A 26796-nucleotide genomic window follows, 5' to 3' on the forward strand; every position below is an offset into this window, starting at 1 on the left:
GGACCGCGCCTTGGGGGGTTACAAGTTCGCCGAGTGTATAAGGTGGTGTGCTCAGCTCTGCTATGTGCAGAGAGGCAGTGCGGCCCGAGAGAAAGGCGAGAACGTAGTTGTAGGTATTTGAGCCTACCTGTAGTGCCTGCAGTTCTCGCAAAATGGCATCGTGTCGAATCCTGTCAAATGCCTTTGTGAGGTCTACCGCCAGAATAGCTTTAGTGAGGTGAGGGATCGTGTCATCAAGCACGTCATGTGTAATTTGTAGTAGGGCATCCTGTGCAGATAGGTGCGCACGAAAGCCCATCATGCTGTGCGGAAAAAGGTGGTTGTCTTCCATGTACGTGGTTAGTCGGGCAAGAATTATGTGTTCGAAGGCCTTGCCGAGAGAAGATGTCAGAGAAATTGTCGGATATTCTCTATGTTGATGGGTTTGTGGGGTTTAGGAATAAATATGATTTTTCCATGCTTCCAGGTGGCTGGGAGGGTACCTGACTTCCAGCACTCGTTGAAGTGGGTGACTAGATTAGATATGGAGGCATCGTCAAGGTTTCGGATCGCAGCATTGGTAATTTGATCTTCCCCGGGTGCAGTATTGCGCAATTTCAAAAGGGCTGTCCGAAATATCGCCTCTGTAATAGGGGCGTCAAGCTGGGGTTGAGGTGGACCCATGTACTCGGGGTGCTTGCAAGGGTCACCTGGGGTGGTATATGTTGATTTCACCTGCTCGAGATAGGCGTTCGTGTCCTGCTTGTGGTTATGAGTAAGGCGGCGAATGCTAAGGCGTGTTTAGATTGCGTGGGGTCTAGCATGTGGCGTAAGAGGTGCCAGGCACGGGTTGTGGAGAGATTGCCGCGGAGACTGTCACAAATCTGATTCCAGTTAGCTTTGCAAAGAGTGGCACTGTGGTGTTCTATTTAACTCTGAAGCTGTGCGAGTTTGAGTTTTAGTTTCCTATTATGTTTTTGAGTTTTCCATCTGTGTGTTATGCGTTCTTGAGCTTGAAGGAGGTGCGCGAGCTTACTGTCAATTACGGGGGTGTCTGGGGTAGTGTCTAGCGTTCGGGTATGTTGGCGAATGTCCTCCTGTAACTGGGTAGTCCAGGTGTCTAGGTCGAAGGGTACCTGTGTTGACTGTACGTGTTCCTGGCGAAATTTTCGTAACTGGTCCCAATTACTTTGTCTAACGGTAAATTTGTGCTGAGGGCGGCGATAGCTTAGTGTTATGCGAATTAAATGATGGTCGCTGCCTAGTGTGGTTTGCGTTCTTTCCCACTGCAGGTGGGCCACATTTATTCTAAGCGTGAGATCTGGGCTGGTATCTGTAGTAACACTGTTACCAACCCGCGTAGGCAGGCTGAAATCATTATAGATGGACAAGTGGAGGATCATCATTTCATTGCAGAGAACTTTGCCTCTGTGGTTTGTGCGCCGATAGCCCCAGTCCACGTGTGCGCAGTTGAAGTCACCGGCAATTAGTAGGGGATTTGATCCAGCCAATTGCGCCACGGATTTGAGGAGTGGAGGGAGTAGATTAACTGGCTGTCGTGGTAGAAGATACCAGTTAAGAACGAGCAAGGGAGATTGTGCAGGGGTTGGAGGTAAACTTTCGATGAACCTGTGAGCGATGGTTGTGGTAACTGTGTGTTCCATGTAATGCAAAGAGTTGCAGACGTATGTGACCGCCCGAGGAAGATCAGTAGAGTCCGAGGGGATAAGAGCGTATCCGGGAAGTTGTTTGCAAACGTTTGCGTCCTGAATTGCGATGATGTCTGGTGGGGATGAGGAAGTAGCGATAATTTGCAGCAGAGGATCGCGCTTGCGCCGAAAGCCCCTGCAGTTCCATTGAATAATGTGTAAAGAATTATGGTCCGTCGGAGGAGCCATGCTGTAGCGTAGAGGGCGAAGGAGGGGTGTGGAGGGTGGCACTGTGGAAGGAGAGGCCTGTGAGAGGCTAGGAACAAGTTGATGTAAACGCTCCTCTACCTTGGCCATGATGCTAGTTATGACAGTATCCATTAAACGGGTAATGGTAGTTTCAATCAAAATTTGGCACTGTGCAGTTACCTGTGCAGTAATTCGCTCTGCGAGCCTAGCTTCTAAGTTTTTGGCGAAGTCCTGAAATTTTGCTTCCAAGTCTATGGGTTGTGCTGGCTTCCCATCAGGCCTCCTCTTTTTCGAAGGAGTTTCGACAGGTGGCGAGGTGAGTGGAGAGAATTGGGGTGGAGGATTTGGGGGTAGAGCGGTGGTGGAGGTAGAGATGGCTGCCTTGAGCTGCCTTACCTCTTCCCGCAGAGCAGTCACTTCGTGGTCCTCGGAGGTCAGCGTATGAGTCCTGGCGGCCTTGGAGGCCCACGTAGAGGTAGTGGGAAGGGTCGTTTGCAGCGGGGGTAAGTCCTACTTGCTAAAGGGCTTTGTTTTCTGTGGCGGCGGGCTGCGTTGTTTCGGAGTTGTCTTTCCTTGCATGAGCCGGTACCCGTGAGGTGCTCGCCCCCACACAGAATGCAGATCGGGATGCAGGAAGGAACAGCTTGCGGGTCATGCTTGTCCCCGCACCGCGTGCAGAGACCAGTCTTGGGGTGGGGGCAGACGTCATATCTGTGGCCCGGTCGGCGACAGTTGGTGCACGCATCTGGAATGCCCTTGTACGCCGTGCATCTATAAACCACACTCATGTAGCGTATGGTATGAGGGACTGGTCCATGCACAAAAGTGATTAATATGGAGAGCGTGCTCCCCATTCTGCGTGCTGCGATAATATCAGCGTCCGGGTTGCGGGTCTGGAGGTCTCGTAGCATCTGCTCCGTGGTTTCCGCCCAGTAGGCCTGCGAGATGACTCCACGTACAGCTGCGGGCGGCGGTGCGATGTAGGCGGCGACAGGGTAACTGGTCCCTTGGAGTACCACTTCCTTGAGTTGGACGAGGTGTAGGGCGGTTGTCTCCTGGTGGGTAGCGACGGTGAATGTGTTATTCGTAGGATGGATCCGGAGGTGAAAGTCCCCTAGGTCTCGGCCTTCGGCAGTGACTTGCAGGGCTTGCATAAGGGGCTGCGCCATGGCTCCGTTCAAAGCGAGCCCGCCTCTCGGTCGAAAAACTACCCGTATAGTGCCGGGTGGGAGTGAAGCAAGGTGTTTACTTCGTTGCGAGACTGCGTGCGACACGCGCAGCTGTTGCTGTTGAGCCCGGTACGTCGGCTTAAAGGGCGCAGGGGCAGTCTCGGCCTGAGCACCGAAGGCGGACACGGCTGTTTGTGTGGGTCCAACCAGGGTATTCGGGCTTGGTTCTCGAACCTGGTATGCGCGGAGCACTGCGGTCCACTCACTGGGTCGGGACGTTTCAGGGTCGAGGTTGTCGCCCTGCGCTTGCACCTCCATGGCTATTGGGGTAGGTGCGCTGCCGGTGATAGGCCTAGCCTCAAGCGAGGCGAGGCCCAGCGCGGCGGGAGCGAACTTTACGACGTCGGTGCGGTCAGAAGAGAGGACTGCATCTAGTAATGTCTTTAGCGGTTGGAAAGCGCTCACCTTAAGGAAACGTTGGACATAAGAGTGAGCTCTTGAGCGTTTGTTGCGCATGAAAAAAAGCCGAGAAGCGGTGACAGTACCGAAAGGTGGCCGGAGCGGAACCTCCTCTTCTTCTTCCTCGAGTCATGAGAGTGGTCTTCAACAACACTCGGCTCCGGCAAGGCTCAATATACGCCCGTTTTCCTGTAATAATTCCTATTTTCTCAGAGAAGCTGAGAATATAGTTTTAAATTCTTGCCCATTAATTACACAACATACGAAAATAGAAACTTTGAACAAGGGTGTATTTTGAAGAGAAATAAGACATTGCTTTTTATATATTGCTGTTTTTGAGCGTTGGCAAGTAAAAGGGCAAGAAATTGTGAAGAAAGAGAAACAAAAATTTTTGAAATCTAGAGACTTTTATAGGTATTCTTTGCATACTGACTGGCAGTTAAGAACAAGTTCAACCAGTGTTTGGGAAGTCAGTATGCATTGTCCTTGAAGTATTTATGATTGAAATATTGTGGTGCTGCATGATCAAACGCGTGATGCCGTGTCCGCTCTGCGACTTTCCACGCCGCACGTACTGCTAAGTGATACCTGTACTCAGTCAATACTTAACGGAGCAGGAGCTCTAGAGAGCGCAATTTTCGCAGCCAATGACGCAATACGACTGACGGTAATGCCCGCTCAATGATCACGGTACGAGTGTAAAGCATGAACCTCCAAAAAATGGGCAATTTCCCACTGCATTTTGCTGGTGTTCTGTACTAAAGCTACCACATTGCCGCAGTCCAGAAAAGCATATCGACCAAATTGGCCCTTGGCCATTTTTACCGCGACCATTGTTCAATTTATATATTACCGAGGAATATATGCATTGAAAACGTTTACGATCTAGAAAAATAGCCCATAACTGGAGTCGCCGAACTAAAGAGGTAATATTGATGGCGCCATATCTTCGAATGTCTTCTTCAAGGATCATTTTGTCCCAACAAAAAGTGGTGAACTCGCGTTCAGTGTCGCTCTCATATTGGCGTCGTGTGTGGCAGTTTGGAGGCGCCCATTTAAACAAAAGCACAGTGACAGCGTAATGCCTAAGGTATGCTGAAATTAAACAGCCTATCTCCTTGTTGGGTGCTCCTGCAAACAGCTGCGATCGTATTAAGCTATAACAAAGAAAATAATTGCCGTGAAAGTAATACTGAACATGCTGCTCCTTCATGTTCATATAAGTGCTTAAAGAGCTAGAAAAGTGGTACCCTGCGTGCACTTTGCATTCATGTCTTCAACGATGTTCGCAATGTAGCACACAGCGCCCGCAATTAATTCTATGTGTGTAAAGTGTCGCGTGATATGACGACGGACACAACCGCGCGCAGCTTCTCTGCTTACAAGACATTACAGTTCGCATGTGTTTATGCGCACAAGGGCCGATCGGCTGAGCAGCGTACTACAGGAATTGTTGCGGCAAACTCGCTCTTTGTGCAGACAGCCGGGCCAGGCTGGAATCGGCGAGAATCCACTGCGCGAGCAAGTTGCCGATGGGAACAGCGTGCGATGAACAGTCGTCATCCACCAAGTCGTGGTGTGGTCGCACTTCATCACCGATGCAGGCGGTGAGGCAAGAAAGAACGCTAGGATCAGCCATTTTCGTCAGGGCAGATAACTTAGCAAGATGGTAAACATAAATTGTGACTAACGCAAGCGCTACAGACAGATACAAAGGGCGGAACAAAGCGTTCACTCGCCACTAGACGGGTTGTTAAGACACACAAGGAGTGATGCCTCAAGCAGTTAGGTAGCACATTGTTGAAACTACAGCAACACAAAGGGGAAAAAGAACGCTCTCCGTTACTTTCGAGAACGAGCGGTCTGTTGGGTCACCGAGATCGAACTACACTGGAAATAGTGGAAGCGCTTTTCATATAAAAATACAAGACTTATTTTTGTATTAGTGATCCATGTGTCTGACTTTCCGCAATAAAGATTTTTTAGATACGCGATTTTTATATACCAGTATACCATTGTATTTTACTCATTCTTGGGCTTCGGAAGATATAGTTTCCAACATTACATGCATGGAGTAAGTAATTAGCACTTCACAAGCACTGACACATAATAAAAAGCATTCGGTGACGGGAGGCTGGCATGAGCCTGTCTTCTGGATAGCATTAGAACTTAACATTTCCGAATATACAACAGCCTTCCTGATGCGTAACTGAAACTGAACTGTGCGTTATTAGTAAATATGATCAGGACAGCGGCAAGTGAACCTCCAGATTTATTCCCCCTCAATTGCATGCACAGCAGCAAAAAGAGTGAAACTGGTCCACTTTGTTTTGATCAAATTCTGTGTATTCTTTGCATTCTCTTGTGCTGTTCTCCGCTAACCATATAAAATGAAATTGCTCGTAGCATTGTTTCCCTTTGCCTCCACTGTTGGCGGCCACGTGATGAAAACAGGAAACCAGTCCGCGGTGGCGGAGTGGCTATGGCACGCGGGTTCTATCGCAGCCGCGGCGGTGGAAATTTCGATGGAGACGAAATTCTAAAGGTCCGTGTGGTGTCCGATGTTGATTCACGTTAAAGAACACCAGGTGGTCGAAATATCCGGAGCCCTTCACTTCGGCGTCCCTCTAGCCTGAGTCGCTTAGGGACGTTAAACGCCCATAAACCGAACCAAACCAACTTGGAAATGAGGAAGGTTCCGCTGTTCGTTTTGACCTCAAATGCTTCTGATCTGATCAAACCAAATGTTTTAGCATTCGAGATAACATGCCAAAGTTAAGCATAAGATGAGGTCATTCTTACCGAGTTTCCACTTGTGATCCTACTTAGAACTGTCGTGTTATCAACAAACGGTAGTTGGAGCTTTCTTCGCGCTTTCTTAGAACAACATATGAGTGGTCGTGTTGCGGAGTTCGCAAGAAGCTTTGAGCATTTTGCATTTGGAATATGCTTCTGAACATAGAGACTCCGTCCGTGTTCTCCTCTCTTTTGTAACCTCTACTTTGCCTTTGCACCGCTCTGTGTGCAACGCAGTGTGGTGGGCGGAGCGGCATTCACAAGCGTGTATATTTTTCTGGGAAAGAGGTGGTCATGCTGCATATCAATATGATTTCGTCATTCCACATCTATCATAGCGGTCCCATCGCTCGCTTCCCTGACCTTTGAGCAAATGTGCATTGATCATTATGGTCGCAACATTTCTTTTGGGATTCTTATGCAGTTGAGCTTTAATGTACATCACACTCACCAGTGCGTTTTAGAGAAACTAGTCCGTTGTACAGAGGTATGCTGACCGCTCACATGAATCTGGTGCGGGGTATCCCCAGCCGGTAGGTTGGGTGCTATGCGCGATCTAGATCTTGTTCTGGTCACGAAAACTCCGCACCGGTTAGGTAGTTAACCTGTTTCCCGGTAGTTGATGTCATAAATGCGGGAGCAGCATGTCTGCAGACTTGCATCCAGCGACGCCGTATCTTGTTCTGCTGAAGAAAACTCCGCACCGGATAAGTAGTTAACCTTTTTCCTGGTAATTGGAGTCATAACTGCCGGCGCATCATCTCTGCAGACTTGGATTCAACGACGCCGCATATCGACACGTAAACAAGCATTGAGAGGGGTGTCCTTTCTCATTTCGAATGCGCGTGAATGCGTGCTGATTTACGATTCAGTGTGATTGCAGTACTGCAGCAGAGGTGCCTGTAATCATCAAACTCCGTCTTGTCTTCTCGCAGACGGCATCCGTTTGGCGGGTCGCGTCGTAAGCGCTGTGATGGCTTTCAGGCGAAAGGTACAGCCATGTGCCCAGACGGCGCGCCAGTTCCACAATCCAGTCAGCGGGTGAGTAGTTTTTAGTATAGCAGTAGCCATTCTCTGGTCGCAGGGAGCATCGTGAATCATAATTCTCCACTTCTGAATAAGTGGCTGGTGTAAATATTTGTGAAATACAAGGGCACCATTCTAGCTCAGTTCTGGCAACCCTCACTTCTTCCATCTGCACTCTTCTTCTTATCGTGACTCTGTTCCCTTTGAACGAAATTTTCAGACAATGGATAGAGGGCAGTGACGTTATTTTAGCAGATTAATTTTCTTCTCTCCCAATCTCATTATTTCTGAAGTGCTAGAAGCTTACTGCGCCTAGTATAATGCACTGAATGTTCCAGCATGACTTCGGCCTTTCGACTGGTACATTCTGAGGCGTATTTTCGGTTAGTCTTCCAAGTAAATGTCTGCCGGGAAGAGGGAAACTTAATTTTTGTATTTTCAGCAAGGGGTACATAAATGAAAGCCTTGTTCCCAATGCAGCATTGATACACAAATTGAAGCACCAAGCGTCGTGAAAATAGAACACCTGACATTCATTGCCCTTTTTCGTTACACTGTTAAACTTCCTGGTGTACACCTCGGGATGAACGTCGCGACTAGTGGATATTGCTGTAGGTATCGAACGAGCCACTTTTCAACCGGGGTACACGGTTATGACCACCACGGCGCTCACATTCGCATTTGTCCAGTCTGCGTAGCTTGAATGGTTAGCGAAAATACATCAGAAGTTCAGGCCTGCGTAGCAAGGTGTCAGCTTATTGCGCATGTAAAATGGCCGTTGTCTTACCCACTAGTTGCGGAATGTGGACATACAAATCAAATGTTTCATTCCTTATTTAAGCAAAAGTACTCACGTACGAATTACCCGTAGCCATATCTTACACAGACTCGTGGACACAATTCAAAAGCTGTTACGCCACCAGCATAAAAAATGCTGGCGGCTTCACCGCAACTCAGCACCCGCGTTGGATGGAGAAGAAATTGTGGCGCTCCTCGCAGCGCGTCAGAGAGCCTTAGTGGATGTGAAGAGTGCAGGCCTAGCTACTACACAGGGCTATTAAACCCGGAGTCTCTCAAGTGCATGTCACTGGACCCTCGAGAGCTAACTACTTACCTGAAAAGACGCTTGGAATGCTATCAGGGAATACACTATCGGAGTCGTTCACCTAAGTTTTGTACAAGCTTTATTTCTCAGCGTTCAGCAAATATTGTCGAGCTCAGTTTGGTCGAATTAGCGTTCAGTCATCATTTGCGTTAGGCTCTGTGTTTGAGCCGTGCGGAAGTGAAATTTCAAGACAGCAGCGGTGGCGTAGTTGTTTGAACATCCGCCTCTGATGCGCGAGGAACGGGGGGCTATCCCCAGTGCTGCCGGGAACCCACAGGTTATAGAATGGGTACAAGCTTTCCCTTGCCTGGTGATCGGCTTTGTTAGGGTGAGGTTCATGGCAAATGGGCCTTTCACCCCATCTCGTTTAAAGGAAAAAACCTTGTGTCATGGTACTCTTCGACCGCAGATGTCCTTGCGCTTTAAAAATGTGTCATCATCATCATGAAGACAGAGTCCAGCTTTCGTTCACATTGCCCGCTTGTGTCGTCTTTCGGAGTCAGCAGCAAACACCACGTAACCCAACAGCGATGGTTGAGTTTACATCCGCGGTGAAAATATCAGATCGTTCCTGCTCTACAGAATGACGGGATGTGGGGCGAGTTGGTGCATGCCTGAAAATACTGCAGTGCAACAATGACCAAACAAGAAACAGAGATTACACATGCACACGCTACCAGCTATTTATTGGAAGAAAAGGGCACACATTTATAAACTTCACTCACCATTGTAACAAGCCTCTATCGCTCTCAGCGATAGAGCCTGTTTAGATTGAGAGGACATAGAGTCGAGAGAGACATGCCGACACAAATATGGATCTGGAGTGCGCTGATTCCCCATCCAGCACATTGGCTGCTATGTCGGTCTAGATCTTGTTCTGGTGACGATAACGCCACGCCCTGTAGGTGGTTAATCAGTTCCCCGGTGGTTGATGTCATAACTGCCCCCTTTGCATTCCTGGATCCAGCGACACCGTATATCAACAGGTAAACAAGCAATGAGATGGGTGTCCTTTCTTATTTCGAAAACGCGTGAGTGCGTGGGAGCTTGCGATTAAATGTTACGGAAGTACTGCAGTAGAGGTGCCTGTAATCCTAAAACTCCACCTTGTCTTTTCGCAGGCAACACCAGTTTGGCGGTTCTAGTCGCAGGCGCTGTGATGGCTTTAGGGCGATGCCTATTGGCGGCTGCCCAGATGGCGCGTCAGTCCCACATCCAGTTTGCGGGTGAGTGGTCTTAAGTAAGCAGCAGGCTTGTACCGATTGCAGCGGAAAATTGAGAATGAAATTCCTTCTACACGCTTCTTGGTCAGCGCGGCGCTGTTTCCTTTGGAAGAAATTTCCAGGCTTTGGATCAGGGCAGTGACGTTATTTCTACAGATTAACATGCTTTTACCCGTCTTCATTCTTTGTGAAGTGCTACAAGCTTACGGCGTCTAGCACAAAACACTGAAGATGGCAGCATGAATATGGTCTTTCGATTGGCACATTCTGGGCGTCTTCTCGGTTAGGCTTCACGGAAATTTTTTGGGGGGAAGACAGAAAAATAATTTTTTTTTGTATTTTCAGCACGAGGATACATAAATGAAATTATTGCTCTTATCGCAGCTTTGACCCATTAATCAAAGCACCAAGCGTTGTAAAAATGATACGCCTGACGTGCATGAACCTTTTTGCTGAACTGTTAAACTTGTTGGCCTACGCCTCTAGATGAACATGGCGACTAATGGTTAGGGCTGTTGGCATTTAACGCGCCAAATTTAAACCGCGGTTGCGCGGATTTCACGACCACGACACACACATTTGCAGATGTCCTGTCAGTGCCGCATGAATGGTTAGAGACAATAATTTGGACGTTCAGGCCTGCGTAGCAGGCAGTCAGCCTACTCGGAAAATAAATGACCGTTCCTAGACCCACCAAGTTCGAAGTGCGCACACGCACTTCTACTAACTTTCCTTATGGAGACAAAAGCACGCGCGTGCGGATTGCGCGGAGCCACATTTTATATTGCGCGATTCGAAAGCTGTTACGTCACTATCACAGGACATGCTGGTGGGCTCACAAGCACACAGCGCCCGGGTTGGGTGGAGCAGAAATTGTGACGCTACTCTGCAGACAGCTTCGAAGCATGTCAGGAAGCCTTAGAGGGTGTCAGGGGTGCAAGGCTACCTACTACGCGGAGTATTAAACACGAAGTGTCTCAAGTGGGCGTCCTAATTTTGTACCAGATTTATTTCTGACCATTCAGCGAAGGTTGCCGGACTCAGTTTGGCCAATTCACTTCAATAATCATTTGCGCGAGCCGCTGAATTTGTGACCCGTGCCGAAGAGGAATTTAAAGACTACACCAGTGGCTTAGTCGATTGAGCATGCGCTTCGGATGCGGGAGGTGCCGGGTTCGATACCCAGTGCCGCCGGGTATTCACCGGTGATACAATGAGTACAAGCTTTACCTGCCTGGTGTAGAGCTTTTTTATGGTGAAATGCTTGGGAATTAGGTCTTTCGCCCCATCTTGAGTAAACGTAAAACATTGTGCCGTGGCGCCCTTTGGCCACAGATTCCCTTGCACCAAGAAAATTATCATCACCGTCATGAAGACGAATTTCAGTCTTCGTCCAAATCGCCCGCTTGTGTCATCTGTGGGTGTCGGCAGCAAACGCCTCGTAACTCTAGAGCGATGGGCGGGTTTTCATCAGCGGTGAAAAATGAAATAGTTCCTGGTCTACAGATTGACGGGCGGGGGGCGACTTGATGCATGACTGAAAATACTGCCCCGTAACGACGCCAACACAAGAACGAAAGTGACAGCACAAGCACACACTATCAAACGATTATTCAAAGGAGCACATTTTTAATCTCACTCACTATGTAAAAGCTCTCCATCGCTCTCAGCCCAGGCTGTAACAAGTGGGAACGTTTTTATAGACGCCTGTACCACCAATCATAAGTCTTCCTTATTTGGGCTCCTACGCGCGAACCTGTGTGGTAGTATTTTTTCATATGTTACTATTTGTTGCCATGTCTTTGGTTTGGTTTGGTTTATGGGGTTTAACGTCCCAAAGCGACTAAGGCTATGAGAGACGCCGTAGTGGAGGGCTCCGGAAATTTCGACCACCTGGGGTTCTTTAACGTGCACTGACATCGTACAGTACACGGGCCTCGAATTTTTCCTCCAAAGAAATTCCACCGAAATTTTACTTTTTTTGTTCAGCTTTTGCGTTTAAGGTGATGACTGCTTTCCCTTCAGATGCATAACACTGCTTTTGCTGTGATTGTCAGACACTGTCATTGAAACATTTTTTTTTTCAAGTGTTTTTTTAGGAGCTTTAAGTGCAGGAAGCATTCTGAAATTTACGTTAAGCCTTGTCATTTGCAGATTACTTGGTACTGACCGGGCTGAGAGCGATACAGCGTACATATGCATGCTGAATAAAGGGTTTCAAATATACTCTTTTACTTCTAATAAACAGTTAGTAGTGCGCGCATGTGTTCATTGTTTCTTTCTTGTGTTGTGCTAGCGGCGCAGAATTTTCAGCCAATCTTGCTGTACCCGATAGGGCTGTGCCCTACCACCTAATACATTCACTGTAACACACCCGGAACTCAAAATAACCCCACAAATTGCTGAAACTCAAAGGTTTTTTTTTTCAGATCTTCAAGGCTTCTGTGGGCACATTGTACCAACGTACTTTCCGTGTGAGATATTGTGTCTCAGCGCGCACATCTTGTGTGAAGAGTCTTTTTATACTTAAAGCCTCGATCATGCACTTATTTAGAGACCTTGAAGATTCGTGTGATCACTAGATGTTTCTCTTCTTATCGTGAGCATATGTTGGAAACAATCCAACCAGGGACCGCTAGGCAACTCGTCTACAATGTTTAAATAAAAACAGATGGTGCTATTTGGCACGTTATTGATGCTTCGCCAAGCAACTGATTGTATGCTACACCTTCGCAGGGCACCCCTGGCGTTTTGGATGTGGCAACGCACATCGAGCTGTGGATGTCGGCTTGTCTGCACCGATCATCACGGCCGCAGCCTTATTGCTGCATCTGGAGTTGGCTTGGTGTGAGTGAGAGGGGAGCGATCTCCGACTGAATTTTCAAGTTTGTTGTTCAGAGAGCTGCATATAATGCTTATACTGCTTCCACATTAACTTTCTTTAGTAACTGTCGTGTAATTCCAGCTCACAATCTCTATAGATATCGTTTAAGTCATCTATATAAACAGGAAATCCACAGGAATATCAACAATATACGTAACCTATCCCAATTACAGGACAGAACTCCAAGTTACCTTACAAAACACTTCGAGGATTGGTCAGTACCGATGTCACGTTCAAGTTACGGGAAACAGTGCCTTAGGTACACAATACCAACGCTTTTGAATTATTATAATTCGGTCCGTTCTGACCTCTTCACGGCACCTACAAGGACCTCCAGCAGATGTATTTGGTTTCTATGTAATGTTATCTAACCTTGCTGTTGTTTTCTGTTTTCGTTTACTGTGAATACTTATCTGCATCATATTAAATATGTATGTATGTGTTTGGATATCAAGAATATGATATGTGATGCCGCCACTCTGTTGAAATAAGGGATTGTGGATCCGTAAAGCTGTCCAAAAACAGCTTTTTTTCTATAATCCCCCCATCTGTATTTGATGGCAAATAAAGATTTCATTTCATTTCATGATACACAGTTGAGGATGGTGCGATTAAGTGCTCGTGAGAAGTGACCACTTCATTCAGAAAGGATGCGACACCCGGTCTTCGCCGGCTGCCGTAATAGCTTGTTGCAACAAGTGGTATTGAATAAGTGGTTCATCCAGGAAGTAAAAACTGAAGTCTTGTATATTGAAAGTAGGAAACACGGGGTTACTGCTGTGCCCGTCGTTTCTCTTATGCACGACCGGAGGACAGGAGAGACACCATCGCCATATAATGTCCAATGTAGCCCTTTACGGGATTGTTTTGCTGGCGGGAAGTTCAGGAGATATTAAGTGCAGTACTCCTCAGGATAAAAAGCGCCGTTTTCGGCAACATCCAGGGAACACTGCGAAGGAGCGTTTATGTGAAAGTATAATTGCGTCTAAGCCACACAGAGGCCACTGATTGGAGTTTAAGGGGAAAAAAGTCACATTTGGTTATTATTTTTACAGACATTCCAGATCGTATGGAATCAGAGTGACATCACATTGACCAGTGTGTTATAGAGAGACCAGTGCGCGGTAGAGAGAGGTGTACTGACCGCTCACACAAACCAGGAGTGGGGTAATTCCGCAGACTAGGTTGGGGGCTATGCGCGATCTAGATCTTGTTCTGGTGACGAAAACCCCGCACCGGGTAGGTGGTTAACGCAGTGCCTGGTTTTTGGTGTCATAACTGCGGGTGTCTCATCTCTGCAGACTTGGATCCGGCAACACCCTATATCGACATGTAAACAAGCACTCAGATGGGTGTCCTTTCGTATTTCGACAACGCGTGAAAGCGTGCGAACTTGCGACTCAGTGTTACTGCAGTACTGCAGTAGGGGTGCCTATAATCCTGAAATTCCGGCTTGTCTTTTCGCAGGCACGGCCCATCTGATGACTCTCGTCTTAGGCGCTCTGATGGCTTTTCCGCGACAGGTGCAGCCGTACCCATACAGCGCGCTAGTTCCAATATCTATTCAGCTGGTGAGTATGTTTTAGTATTGCAGCAGCCTTCGATTGGGTGCAAGGAGGATCGAGAATAAAATTTCTGTATTTCCGAATAAGAGGATGGAGTAAACAATTCTGACACGTGAGGGTGCCGTTCCTGCTCAGTTCTGGCGAAACTACCTCGTTCCATCTGCGTGCTGCTTGCTTACCGTGACGCTGTACCCTTTCAACGAACTTTTCAGACAATGGATCACGGCAGCGACATTGTTTCTACAGATTAACATGGTTTTACCCCTCTTTATTCTTTGTGAACTGCTCCAAGCTTACGGCGTTTAGCACAAAACACTGAAGGTTCCAGCATCACTTCGGCTTTTCGATTGGTATCCTGCGGGCATATTTTCGGTTAGGCTTCCACGGAAATATCTGTGGTTAAGGGACAAAAGTAATTTTCGTATTTTCAGCAACTCGATACATAAACGAAAGTTGTGCTTCTAACGTAGTTTTGCCCCATAAATCGAATCACCGAGCGTTGTGAAAATAGAACACCTGACATGCATCACCCTTCTTCGTTAAACTGTTAAACTTGCTGGTGTACACCTCTGATTGAACGTGGCGACTGGTGGGTAGCGCTGTTGGTACCTAACGCGCCGGTTTTCAACCGTGGTTGCGCAGTTATCGCCACCACGACGCTTACATTCGCATGTGTCCTGTCGCGCGGTCTGAACGGTTAGCGAAAATACATCGGAATTTCAGGCCTGCATAACAGCCAGTCGGCGTGTTGAGCAAATAAAATGGCCGTATCCTCACCCACTGGTTGCGAAATGCGGAGACTCACATCAACTACTTCATTCCTTACCCATGCAAAAGCAATCACGTACGAATTTCTCGCAGCCATATATTACACAAACTTCTGAACACTATTCGAAAGCTGTTAGACCACCGCCACTGCTGATGCCGGCGAGTTCACTGCAAAGCATCGGTTGCGCTGGATGGAGGAGAAATTATGGTGCTACTCGGCGGACAGCTTCGCAGCGTACCAGAAAGTCGTGGTGGATGTGAGGGTTGCGGACCTAGCTACTACGCTGAGCTATAAAACACGAAGTGTCTCAAGTACATGTCACTGGACAGTTTAGACCTAACTTCTTGCCTGAAGAGAAGCTTGGAGTGCTATCTGGGAATACCCCGTTTACACGTTCACCTTCTCTTTTTCATTAGCTTTATTTCTGAGAGTGCGGCAAAGATTGTCGGGCTCAGTTTGGTCCAATTCGCGTTCAGTCGTCATTTGCGTGAGCTGCTGTGTTCGAGCCACGCCGAAGACAAATTTCAGGACCCCCTACGGTGGCCTAGTCGTTTGCACATCCGCGTCGCATTTCGGAGGTGCGGGGTGCGATCCCCAGTGTCGCCTGGTACCCCTTGGTAATACAAAGGGTACAAGCATTCCCCTGCCTTGTCCTGAGATTTATTACGGTGAAATTTTGGGGAAATAGGTCTTTGACTCCACTTGCGCCCTTGGGCCATAAAATTTCATCATCATCATTATTAAGACGGTGTTCAGCTTTCGTGCACATCGCCAACTTTTGTCATCCTTCGGCGTCACATGCAAACACCACGTAACTAAAAGCAATTGGTGAGTTTTCATCAGTGGCGAAAAATCGAATAGCTCCGGCACTACAGAGTGACGAGATGTGGGGCGAGTTGGTACATGTCTGAAAATAAAAGACAGAAAAACAACAGTTGCGCACACTACCAACTGTTGAATGAAAGAAAAGGGTCATATTTATAGCCCTCACTCACTATTTACCAAAGCTCTATCGCTCTCAGTCCCGTCTGTAACAAGTAAAGGTGGAAACGTTTCTATGAAGCCTATCAAAACCCAGAATTCCGTCCTTCTTTTTTGGCGTCCGTTACTTAAACCAAGGTGGTGTTGTCGCTTTCTTAGAGCGCAGCTCTTTGGCGTCCGTTCCTGGGTTTCGCGTCGTCGTCGGCGTCGGCCTCGTAACCAGCTCCGCCCCCAATGTCACGCTTTTCAATTGGTCGAAATGCTCGTGACGTCCAGTGCGCGAATTTCAAATGGGGCCAATTGTACTTTGGCTAGTAACCATGCAACCAATCAAAGGGATCGTATTGTGATGCTGCAACTAAGTTGGACTGAGTTTAGTTAATTGCTTAATTAATCAATTAATATAGAGGAGAATGAAGAGGTCAGAAGAAAAGAAAAGAAAGACGCGCGCCGCAGCGACAACAGCGTCCTCTGAAGGAGACGCTGCTGAGAAAAACAGATAAGTACGAAGCCGCGTTCCCTCCACCACCACGCACTTCCCCACTCAGTAAGACGTTGCTCGTTTCATATACGTTGTGTCGAACATCCTAGACAGTTCCAACAATTGACAGGTTAATGACAGAACACGATGGATAGAAATACAATAATATAAATAAGAAATAGCCTAATTAACCTTTCTAGTTAGACCGCATAAATCAAGAAAACCGAGAACGAAATTGGTCGAGTTGGGGAATCGAACCAGGGTCTCCGGAGTGCGATACGAGCACGCTAGCCACTCCGTAATGCCAGCTGAATGGTTTGGAATGAACAAAGGCGCGTCTAGCTAATACGGCGTCTTCGTTCACTCCCATCTTCCCCCTTTCCCTTACGGCGAGGTGCAGGTGTCCACCCAGATATGCGAGAGAGATACATTTCCTTTCCTCAAAAAATAAATTTACCGTCCAGCAAGGCGTACAGCCGAATTGGCGATGGCGTTCTGTGGACTCCCTGGCAGCGTTGCAAGACGCTGTCGCGTTCCACTCTTACAGGCGAAGCTTAACATGTTAACCACACATCAGTAACACACGCAGACAGCCAATGGACGCGTCATTCGCTGGCAGCGCTTGATTCATCATTCACAACCACATTCTTAACGTACGCTCCCTTGCCGCACACGCCAATGACGTACACCACGATCACATTCTGCGCCATTCCTCTGTACTTTGCTTTGCTGAAACCTGGATGGATCCCGAAGAGCCTCTCGAAATCATAGATTTCCTATACTGCTGTGGTGCTCGCAGAGACCACAACAGAGCGGCGGGAGTCGCTATCTACTTGCGCACAGGTCTCTCTGCAATACCAGTCGAAATGTTTGGCACGTCACATGAAGTTGGCGAACTGTGCGCCGCAAAGTTGCCCAACGGCTTGCTGGTAGTAGCTGCCTACTTCGCCCCTACCGCACTCACGAAAGACGTCGTGCACTTCCTGCAACTCGCATTAACCGTCCATCGATCCACACCGATGTTAGTAGTGGGGGACTTTAATGTTGACATAAAGACAAACAGCAATTTCCTAACACTTATGCGGGAGAACATCCCGTTCCTCTCGCTCGTAACGCGTCCCACGGCTGTGACAACCTCGCGAGGCACTTGTATAGATCTCGTCTTTGAGAACCAAGCATTGGTGTACCAAGTCGAACATATATCAGTCTATTTCTCCGACCACAAAGCTTCCTTCATGACTGTCAAGAACTGTTAGTGGAGTCTTTGTTAAAGGAATACGTGTGAAAAATAAAAAAAAAATTCTGTGATAGCGCATACATGTGTTGCTCGATTTCTTTGCCTCAATCTATCGAAAAGGTGAAGCAGCTTATTTGCTGCGCTCAAATTTCGCATTACGAAGTAACGTAATCGTCGGTAATTTTTTATTTTACTGATACAACTATTGCTTATCTTTTTTTTTCTTTTCTAACGTACGCTATAAACTAGTGCTTTAAGTGCAGGGTAGAAAAAGCGTTCTGGGATTTGAATTTGGCCTTTTCATTTCCAGATTACTTCCTAATGACTGTGCTGAGAGCGATAGAGCGTTGTTACATTGTGAGTGTGGCTTATAAACCTGTCCCTTTTATTCCTATAAGAAGTTCGTACTTTGCGCATGTGTTGGTTTTTTCTTTCTCGTCATCGTCGTTGCGCCGCAGTATTTTCAGTCATTGCATCTCGACCCCAAGCGGCTGCACCATTTCGCCCCGAAAATTCAATGAAACGTACCAAGCATGCAAAATAACCACGCGAATTTCTACAGAACGTGCTGGCAACTGCAGAAATTTTTTTCCCAGATTTTCTAGGCTTCTATGTGCACATTATACAAAAATACTTTCCGTGTTTGATTGTATCCGCGTGTCAGTGCGTACATTTTTTACTGCCGAATCTTTTAGACTTAAAGCTTCTATCACACATTTGTTTGGTGACCTAGACATTCGTGGGCAAGTTAGATGTTTCCCTTTGTATCGCGAGGATATATTGGAAAAAATACAACCAGCGGCCGCTGGACAAATGGTCTACAATGGTTAAACGAAAACAAATGGTGCTATTTGGAGCATTATGATTTGTAACGCAACTGATAGTACGCTTTACCTTCGCAGGTTACCTCTGGCGTTTCAGATGTGGCAACCCACTCTCGAGCTGTAGATGTCACCTTATTTGCCCTAAGCTTGGCGTTGCGCTTGTACTGCTGCATCTCTAGTCGGTATGGCGTGAGTGAAAGGGGAGCCATTCTAAACTAAAGTTCAAGATTGTCGTTCAGAGAGCTGCATGATAGACAGTTGAGGATGGTGCGATTACGTGCTCCCACTTCAGTCAGAGAAAATGCGACGCCCGGGTTTTGCCGGCTGCCGTGACAGCTTCCTGAAACAAAGGGCGATGAATAAGTAGGTCGTCCAGGGAACTGAAAACTGAAATATTGTATTTTGAAAGTAAAAAACACGGGGGAGGGGAAAGTGGTTTCAAATAACTACGTCAGGAGGACAGAGGAGATACCATCGCCATACAATGTCCAAGACGCCCCTTAGAGGATTGGTACGCCGCCGGAAAGTACAGCAGAGATTGATTGCACTGCTCCTCAAGATAAAAAGCGCTGTTTCTTACACCTCGGGGACATTGCGCCCAAGCGGTTAGTGAAAGAATAATTGCGTCTAATCCACCTGGAGACCAATGATCAGAGAACTGGAAAAGTCACCTCTGACTAATATTATTTGACGACATTTTCGTTCGCTCAGCTTCAGACTGACATAACACCAACCAGCGCGTATTACAGAGACCGGTCCATTGCAGGGAGAGGTATGCTGACCGCTCAAATGAATCGGGAGTGGGGTAATTCCCCATCCGGTAGGTTGCGTGCGATGTCGGTCTAGCGCTTGTTCTGGCCACGGAAACCCCACGCCTGGTAGGTGGTTAAGCTGTTATCCCAGGGGTTGGTGTCGCAACTGCCCAACGGCAGACTTGGATCCAGCCACACCGTATATCGAAAGGTAAACAAGCAATGAGATTGGTGTCCTTTCTTATTTCGAAAGTGCGTGAATGAGCACGAAATTACGAATCATCGTGATTGCAGTAGAGGAGCCGAGGTGCCTGTAATACTCAAAGTCCACCTTGTGTTTTCGCAGGCCGCATCCGTTTGGCGGGTCTTGTCGCAGGCACTTTGATGGCTTTAAGCGATGCATGCGGACCGGTGCCCTACAGCGCCCCAGTTCCACAATCCAGTCCGCGGGTAAGTAGTTTTTGGTATATCAGCCGCCTTATATCGGGTGCAGGGAGGTTCGAGAATCAAATTTCTGTATTTCCGAATAAGTGTATGGTGTCAGTATTTCCTACGTGTGAGGGTGCTGTTGTGGCTCATTTCTGACGAAGCTACCTCGTTCCATCTGCGCGCTTCTCGCTTACCGTGATGCTGAACCCTTTTAACTAAGTTTTCTGGCAATGTCTAAAAGAACTGATATTATTTCAACAGATAACATTGCTTTATCCTTTTTCATTGTTTGTGATGTGGTACAAGCTTATTGAGTTTTGTACAATACACTGAAGGTTCCACCTTGACTTTGTTTGGATTTTTGATTGATATATTCTGGGAATATTTCCGGTTAGTCTTCCGCGGAAATTTCTGGTCTAAGAGGAAAGAAGGATATTTGTATTTTAGGAAGGGTAACATCACCGCGTCTTTTTCTTAATGCAGCTTTGACCCATAAATCAAAGCACAAAGCGTTATGAAAATAGAACACCTGACTTGCATGACATTACTTTAAAGTAATGCTGGCGTACACCTCTGGATGAGCGTGACGACTAGTGGATAGTGCTGTTGGTACATAGCGCGCCTCTTTTCAACCATGGTTGCGCGGTTGTGACCGCCACGACACCTACATTCGCATGTTTCCTGTCAGCACCGCCTGAATGGTTAGCGAAAATACATCAGAATTTCAGGCCTGCGAAGCAAGCAGTCAGCGTACTGAGCAAATAAAATGGCCGTCGCCTCTGCCACTGATTACGATATGCGGAAACTCGCATCAATTATTTCGTTCCTTGCCCAGGCAAAAGAAATCTCCTACGAATTTCTCGCAGCCATATCTTACACAAACTTCTGGATACTATTCGAAAGCTGTTACACCACCGCCATAGCCGATGCCGGCGGGTTCACTGCAAAGCATCGGTTGCGCTGGATGGAGGAGAAATTATGGTGCTACTAGGCGGACAGCTTCGCAGCGTACCAGAAAGTCTTAGTAGATATGAGGGGTGCAGGCGCAGCTGCTACGCTGAGCTATAAAACACGAAGTGTCTCAAGTACATGTCATTGGACACTCAAGAGCTAGCTTCTTACCTGAAAAGACGCTTAGAATGCTGTCGGGGAATACCCAGTGGAGACCGTCACCTTCACTTTTGCATTAGCTTTATTTCTGAGAGTTCGGCAAAGATTGTCGGGCTGAGTTTGGTCCAGTTTGCGATCAGTCACCATTTTCGTGAGCCGCTGTGCTTATGAGCCGTGCCGATGACAAATTTCAAGACCGCCACTGCGGCCTAGTTGTTTGGGCATCGGCGTCACAGGTCGGAGGTGCGGGGTTCGATCCCCAGTGCCTCCGTGTGCCCACCGCCGATACAATGGCTACAAGTTTTCCCCTGTGTGGTGCTCAGCACTTTTAGGGGGGAATGCCTGGGAACACGGTCTGTGACCCAACCTTGAGTAGAAAAAAAAACCTTGTGCCATGGCGCTCTTCGGCCACAGATGCCCTTGCGAGATAAAAATTCACCATCATCATCATCAGGACAAAGTTCAGTGTTCGTGCAAATCGCCCACTTGTGTCATCTGTCTGCGCAAGCATCAAACGTGACGTAACTCAACAGCGATGAGTGAGATTTCACCCGTCGCAGGCTCTACAGATTTCCGGGCTCTGGGGCGAGTTGGTGTATGCTTGAAAATACTGCAGCGCAACCACGCCAACACAAGAAAAAGACAGCACATATGAACAGTACCAACTGTTTATTGGAAGGGGCACATCTATAACCTCACTCATCAAGTAACAAGGCTCTATGGCTCTTAGTCCAGCCAGTAACAAGTAAAAAGTGGAAACTTTTTCATGTAGACTTGTACCGCAAAAATTCCTTCTTCCCTGTTTGCGAGTCCGATGCCTAAACCTAGGCGGTGTTGTTGTGACTTTTTATGTTGCTTCGTTGTTTGCACGTCTAATATGTAGTTATTTTACATGCAAAGCTCGCTATACTAAATCTCTCTATTGTTCACTTACAGTTGCTGCGGAAAAACCCTGAAAGGCGCTTGGGTACAAGTGGGAAAGATGCTGAAGATGTCAAGAAGCAGGCTTTTTTCAGAGTAGGTGGATGCTTTTGCACTTCTCTTGTTTTGCTTTTGTCTTGCAATGAAGCTTTTAATGTTCAAAGCTAGTCTACCTATCTCCGCTTAGCTATTAAGGTATTGACTGCTTTTGCTTACAACCTGACACTGCTTCTGCTACGACTGATTGGCACTGCTACTGCTAATTTTTTTTATTTTCTAACCTTTGTTAAACCCTAGTGCTATAAGTGCAGGCTTGAAGAAGCGCTATGGGGATTGTATTTAGCCTTGTCATTTGCCGATTATTTGTTACTGGCTGGGCTGAGAGCGATAGGGCATTGTTACATGCTGAGCAAGGCTTATAAATATCTTCATTTTCTTCCAATAAACAATTCGCAGTGTGTGCATGCGTTGCCTTTTTCTTTCCTGCGTTGTCATCATTGCGCCGTAATATTTTTAATTTTATTCATTCATTTTCTACCTGCAGCGGCTGCGCCCTACCGCCCAATAAATTCAGAGTAACGCAACCTGCATACAAAATAACCATGCGAATTTCGATAGAACATGTTGGCACCACTGAAATTGCAAGTTTTTTTTAAAAGATTTTCGAGGCTACAGTGCGCAAAATGTATCAACGTACATTCCATGTATAATTGTCTGCGTGTTATCGTTGTATCCTGAGAATATTTTGAAAAAATCTCAACTAGTGGCAGTTAGACTACTCGTCTACAATGCTTAAACGCAGACAAATGACGCTATTCGGCACATTTATGCTTCGTCTTGCAAATGATTGTATGCCTTAACTTCGCACGGTAGCTCTGGCATTTCGGATGTGTCAACCAGCTTCGGGCTGTCAGTGTCGCTTTGTCTGCAAGGAGCTTGGTGGGCTTCTCTATTACTTCATCGCGGGTTGGCATGGCCTGAGTGAAAGGGGAGACATCTCTGGCTAAAGTTCAGGTTTGCAATTCACGCAGCTGCATGACAAAGTTGAGGATGGCGCGATTAAGTGTTTGTGAGAGGTGGCCAGTTCATTCATAAAGAATGCGACGCCCGGGTGTTGCCGGCTGCCGTAATAGCTTGTTGGAACAAGTGGCGTTTAATAATCGGCTACTGCAGGAACTAAAAACTCAAGTATTGAAGTATTGTATTCTCATAGTAGGGAACACAGAGGGAGGAGAGGAGGGGGGATGAGCCGCTGTAGGAAATTTATGTATTAAGGATATTAGTAAATTTCCGGGAATATGGTGGCCACGGATGGCGAAGGACAGGGTTAATTGTAGACATGGGAGAGGCTTGTACCCTGCAGTGGGCGTAGTCAGACTGATGATGATGATGATGGTGACTGCAAGCAAACTGTTAGGGGAAGAAAAATTGCGTCTAAGCTAACTAGAGGCCACTGACTAGGGATTAAAGGTCAGCTTTGAATATTACCTCTTGTAGACATTGTTGTTCGCATTGCTTCAGACTGACATCACACTGGCCATTGCGTATTAGAGACAAGTGCGTAGTAGAGAGAGGTACGCTGACCGCTCACATGAATCTGGAGTGGTGTGATTCCCCAGCCCATACGTTGGGCGCTGTGTCGATCTACATCCTGTTCTGGTGACGAAATCCCTGTAACGGGTCAGTGGTTAGGATAGTACCCAGAGGTTAGTGTCATAACTGCGGGCGCAGCATTTCTGTACTCTTGGATCTCGCGACTTTGTATACCCACAGGTAAACAAGCAATCAGATGGGTTTCCTTTCTTATTTCGAAAACGCGTGAAAGCGGACGAACTTACGATTCAGCGTGACTGCAGTACTGCCTCTAATCCTAAAACTCCACCTTGTTTTTTTCGCAGGCAGCACCCGGGGTTTCGTCGCAGGCACCCTGATGGCTTTTCCGCGACGGGTACAGTGCCGGCCCCGTACAGCGAGCCAGTTCCACAATCTGGTCAGCTGGTGAGTAGTGTTTTGTACAGCAGCTGCCTTGGATTGGTTGCAGGGAGGATCGAGAGTCAAATTTCTTTAATTCAGAATAAATAACTGGCGCAAATATTTCTGAAATGTGAGAGCGCCATTCTGGCTCATTTCCGGAGAACCTCACTCATTCCGCCTGGCAGCTCCTTGCTTGTCGGGACGCTGTTTCCTTCGAACGAACTTTTCAGACAATGCATAAAGGGCACTGATATTATTTCTACAGATAAACAGGGTTTTACTACTCTTCATTGTTATTGAAGTGCTGTAATATTATTGAGTATAGCCCATTACATTAAGTGTTCACGCATGACTTCGGTCTTTCGATTGGTATATCTTGAGAATATTTTTGGTTAGGCTTCCACGGAAATTTCTGCTGTGAAGAAGGAAAAGTAATTTCCGTATTTTCCGCAGGAGAGTACAAAAGCGAAAGGCTTACTCCCAACGTTGCTTTTTGCCCCATGCATAAATCGAAGAAGCAAGCGTTGTAAAAATGAAACACCTGACATGCAAGACCCTTTTTTGTTAAACTGCTGCACCTAAAATGCTGGCGTACACCTCTCGAGGAACGTAGCGCCTAGTGGATAATGCTGTTGGTATCTAACGCTCCAATTTTCAACAGTGGCTTAGCGGTTACCACCACTACGGCGCTCATATTCGCATTTGTCGTGTCAGCAGTGCATTAATGGTTAGCGAAAATACAACGGAATTTCAGGCCTGCGTAGCAGGCAGTCAGTGTGCTGAGCAAATAAAATGGCCATCGCCTCATCCACTAGTAGGGATATGCGGATACTAACATCAACTATTTCCTTCATTGCCCAGGCAAAGCGCTCGCGTACGGATATCCCACAGCCATACCTCACACAGATTTGCGGACACAATTCAAAAGCTCTTACTCCACCGGCATAGTCCATACAGGCGGGTTGTAGTTCCCGCGTTTATTGATAGTCGAATACCTGTCAGAAAGACTTAGTGGTAAGCAGCCTCCACCTAACTATGCAGAAATATTAAACATGAAGTTTCTGAAGTCTGCCCGCGGAGCGGATTGGATGGACGAGAAGTGTGCACATCACAGAACCATCGAAGCCTGCCACACTCGAGACAGCGTCACAGCCTTCAGCACACTAGGATGCCTTGTGAGCGACTTTTCGGATCAGAGTCCCATATGACCTATTCGACGATCAAATTCAAATTGAGTTTATTTCTGTTTAAAGCAATGCGTTCGGTAAAACAGGATAGAAGGGCTCTTCTCACAGAGAATAGTAGTGGCTATTTTACTGATTTGTTTGGAGGCATGCCTAAAGTATTTTCGATGGAAGCAATAATTTAGAGGCCCTTGTACTGTGCATTGTCTGTGCACGTTAAAGAACCCCATGTGGTCGAAACTTCCAGAGCCCTCCACTACGGCGTCTCTCATAGACTGAATCGCTTTGAGATGTTATACCCCATAAACCAAACCAAACCGATTTTGATGCCAGGTTTCGAAGTGCAAAAAGTTTTCTTCAGGGCTCGTCGGGCCTTAGAGCGGCAATATATCTCACACATATTTGTTTTTTTAACTTTGTTTATTCCGATTCCTGCCGCACCCGTTGATGGCCTTTTTGTAAGAAGGATACAAGAGGAAATTTACCTTGTCATAGAGATAACATACTGTAAAAAAGAGAATGAAACGTAAAAAAACTACTTCCAATTTGAAAACGAAATGAGAGCTAAAAGAGGGGAAAGACAAAGCAAGCCATCGTAAAAATAAAAAGCCCCGTATCGATATCCTGGGCAACACACAGAACAAGAAAACATGTACTATATGGCAGAAAAACTGGTTATACAAAAGGCACACTATATCAAACAAAGAAGACAATGACGCATTCATATGTAAGAACTATAAAGTGCATATGACGCAAACACGATTTCATTCGTAAAATGTGAACTGTGTATTCAGAAATTTCACAACAAGATAAACGCGCAGAAAAACAGTTATCGCAAGAAAATTCAAGGCATACTCTTTTGAAAAGATGGCACGGCTGACACCTCTTCTGCAGTTCATTCCAATCAGGCACTGTTTTGTTTTAGAAAAAAAAGTAGAAGTTTTAAATATATCCTCACTTTCACAGAAACAAGATGGTATAGAGCTGGCGACGTTTCATATGTATATATCTTTTGTAAATCATCTCGTGCCTATAACATTGTGAAACAGCTCCAGCCATAGATACTTGCATCTGTTTGTAAGGCAGGCCACCATACACTTTCCCACATCTGAGAGGATCATTTGTAAAGTCATAGTTTGAGAGCACGAACCGTGTCGCAGCCTCCTTAATTAATCCCTTCAAGCTATTAAGTGCTTCTGTGTCGGGATCCGAAGTCTCACAACCATATTCTAGCTTGAGACACACGTTTGTGTAGAGGAGAGTTTTCTTCAATCAAGCCGATACCTGTTCGAAAATGCGTTTTAACAGTTTCAAAGACGACTAACATTACCAGCAATATGCTTAAGCTGATCGTTACAATAAAGATTGTTCGTGAGGGCTGCACATAAGCAGTAATTCTTGACAAATGGTACGTTTGCGTCAGTAGAAAGTATTGGGTAGTTGAAGGTCACCTTTCTGTAAATTAGAGCAGATTTGCAAAAGTTCTGAAAAATGTAATGTCGTGTGCATGTTAAGACTTAGGTTAGGCCACGTTGCAATCTACAGGTGCCACACACGTGACAGCACGGTAAATGCCACAGTCAGCGTATGATCTCACCCGACTAGCTACTTAACTATAACACTGTCTAGTCTCAAGAATAGAAGAGGGCACAGAACTGTTTGCCGGGGGACATTTTCACTCTTTCTAGAATAACGCGTTGCTTTCTACCGAAAAGATACGCTTGGAGCCATTTCAACAGGGCAGGTAGAATTTTGAAGGTAGGCAACTTCACCACCAAAATCTTTTGTGCGACCGAATCAAAGGCTCTTGGAAGTCCAAGAGTGTACAGTCAACATGGTTACCATTGTTAACTGAGAGGGAAAATTTGTGAGCAAGTTCTATCATTCGCGTATCGCAGGAGAATGCCGTTCTGAAGGCATGTAGCTTTTGGCAAAAAAACTTGTCTTATTAGATGTGGGTAAAAAATTCATGTAAATGATGTGTTACACCGATTTCCACAAGACAGTTGTGAGGAAGATGTCTGTAGTTT

The 26796-nt window shown here is 46.6% G+C and overlaps 2 protein-coding genes across 8 annotated transcripts in view; both read left to right on the forward strand.

Annotated features, from left to right (window-relative positions):
* Positions 1-26796, forward strand: part of LOC149347461 (uncharacterized) — a 283383-nt gene that overhangs the window by 71377 nt on the left and 185210 nt on the right. The window lies entirely within an intron of this gene.
* The window catches only part of LOC149347464 (uncharacterized), a 29535-nt gene that overhangs the window by 2223 nt on the left and 516 nt on the right, over positions 1-26796 (forward strand). The window contains exons 3-9 of the mRNA XM_089587142.1: positions 4985-5112; positions 9554-9658; positions 12392-12502; positions 14007-14110; positions 19495-19598; positions 21624-21704; positions 23507-23606. Coding sequence (XP_089443268.1) covers positions 5054-5112; positions 9554-9658; positions 12392-12502; positions 14007-14110; positions 19495-19598; positions 21624-21704; positions 23507-23539 — 597 coding nt within the window. The 5' untranslated portion in view covers positions 4985-5053 and the 3' untranslated portion in view covers positions 23540-23606. The remainder of the gene's footprint in view (positions 1-4984; positions 5113-9553; positions 9659-12391; positions 12503-14006; positions 14111-19494; positions 19599-21623; positions 21705-23506; positions 23607-26796) is intronic.

The sequence above is a fragment of the Amblyomma mixtum genome, chromosome 4 (genome assembly GCF_055824585.1).
Source record: "Amblyomma mixtum isolate Tamu chromosome 4, ASM5582458v1, whole genome shotgun sequence".
Classification (NCBI taxonomy): Eukaryota; Metazoa; Arthropoda; class Arachnida; order Ixodida; family Ixodidae; genus Amblyomma; species Amblyomma mixtum.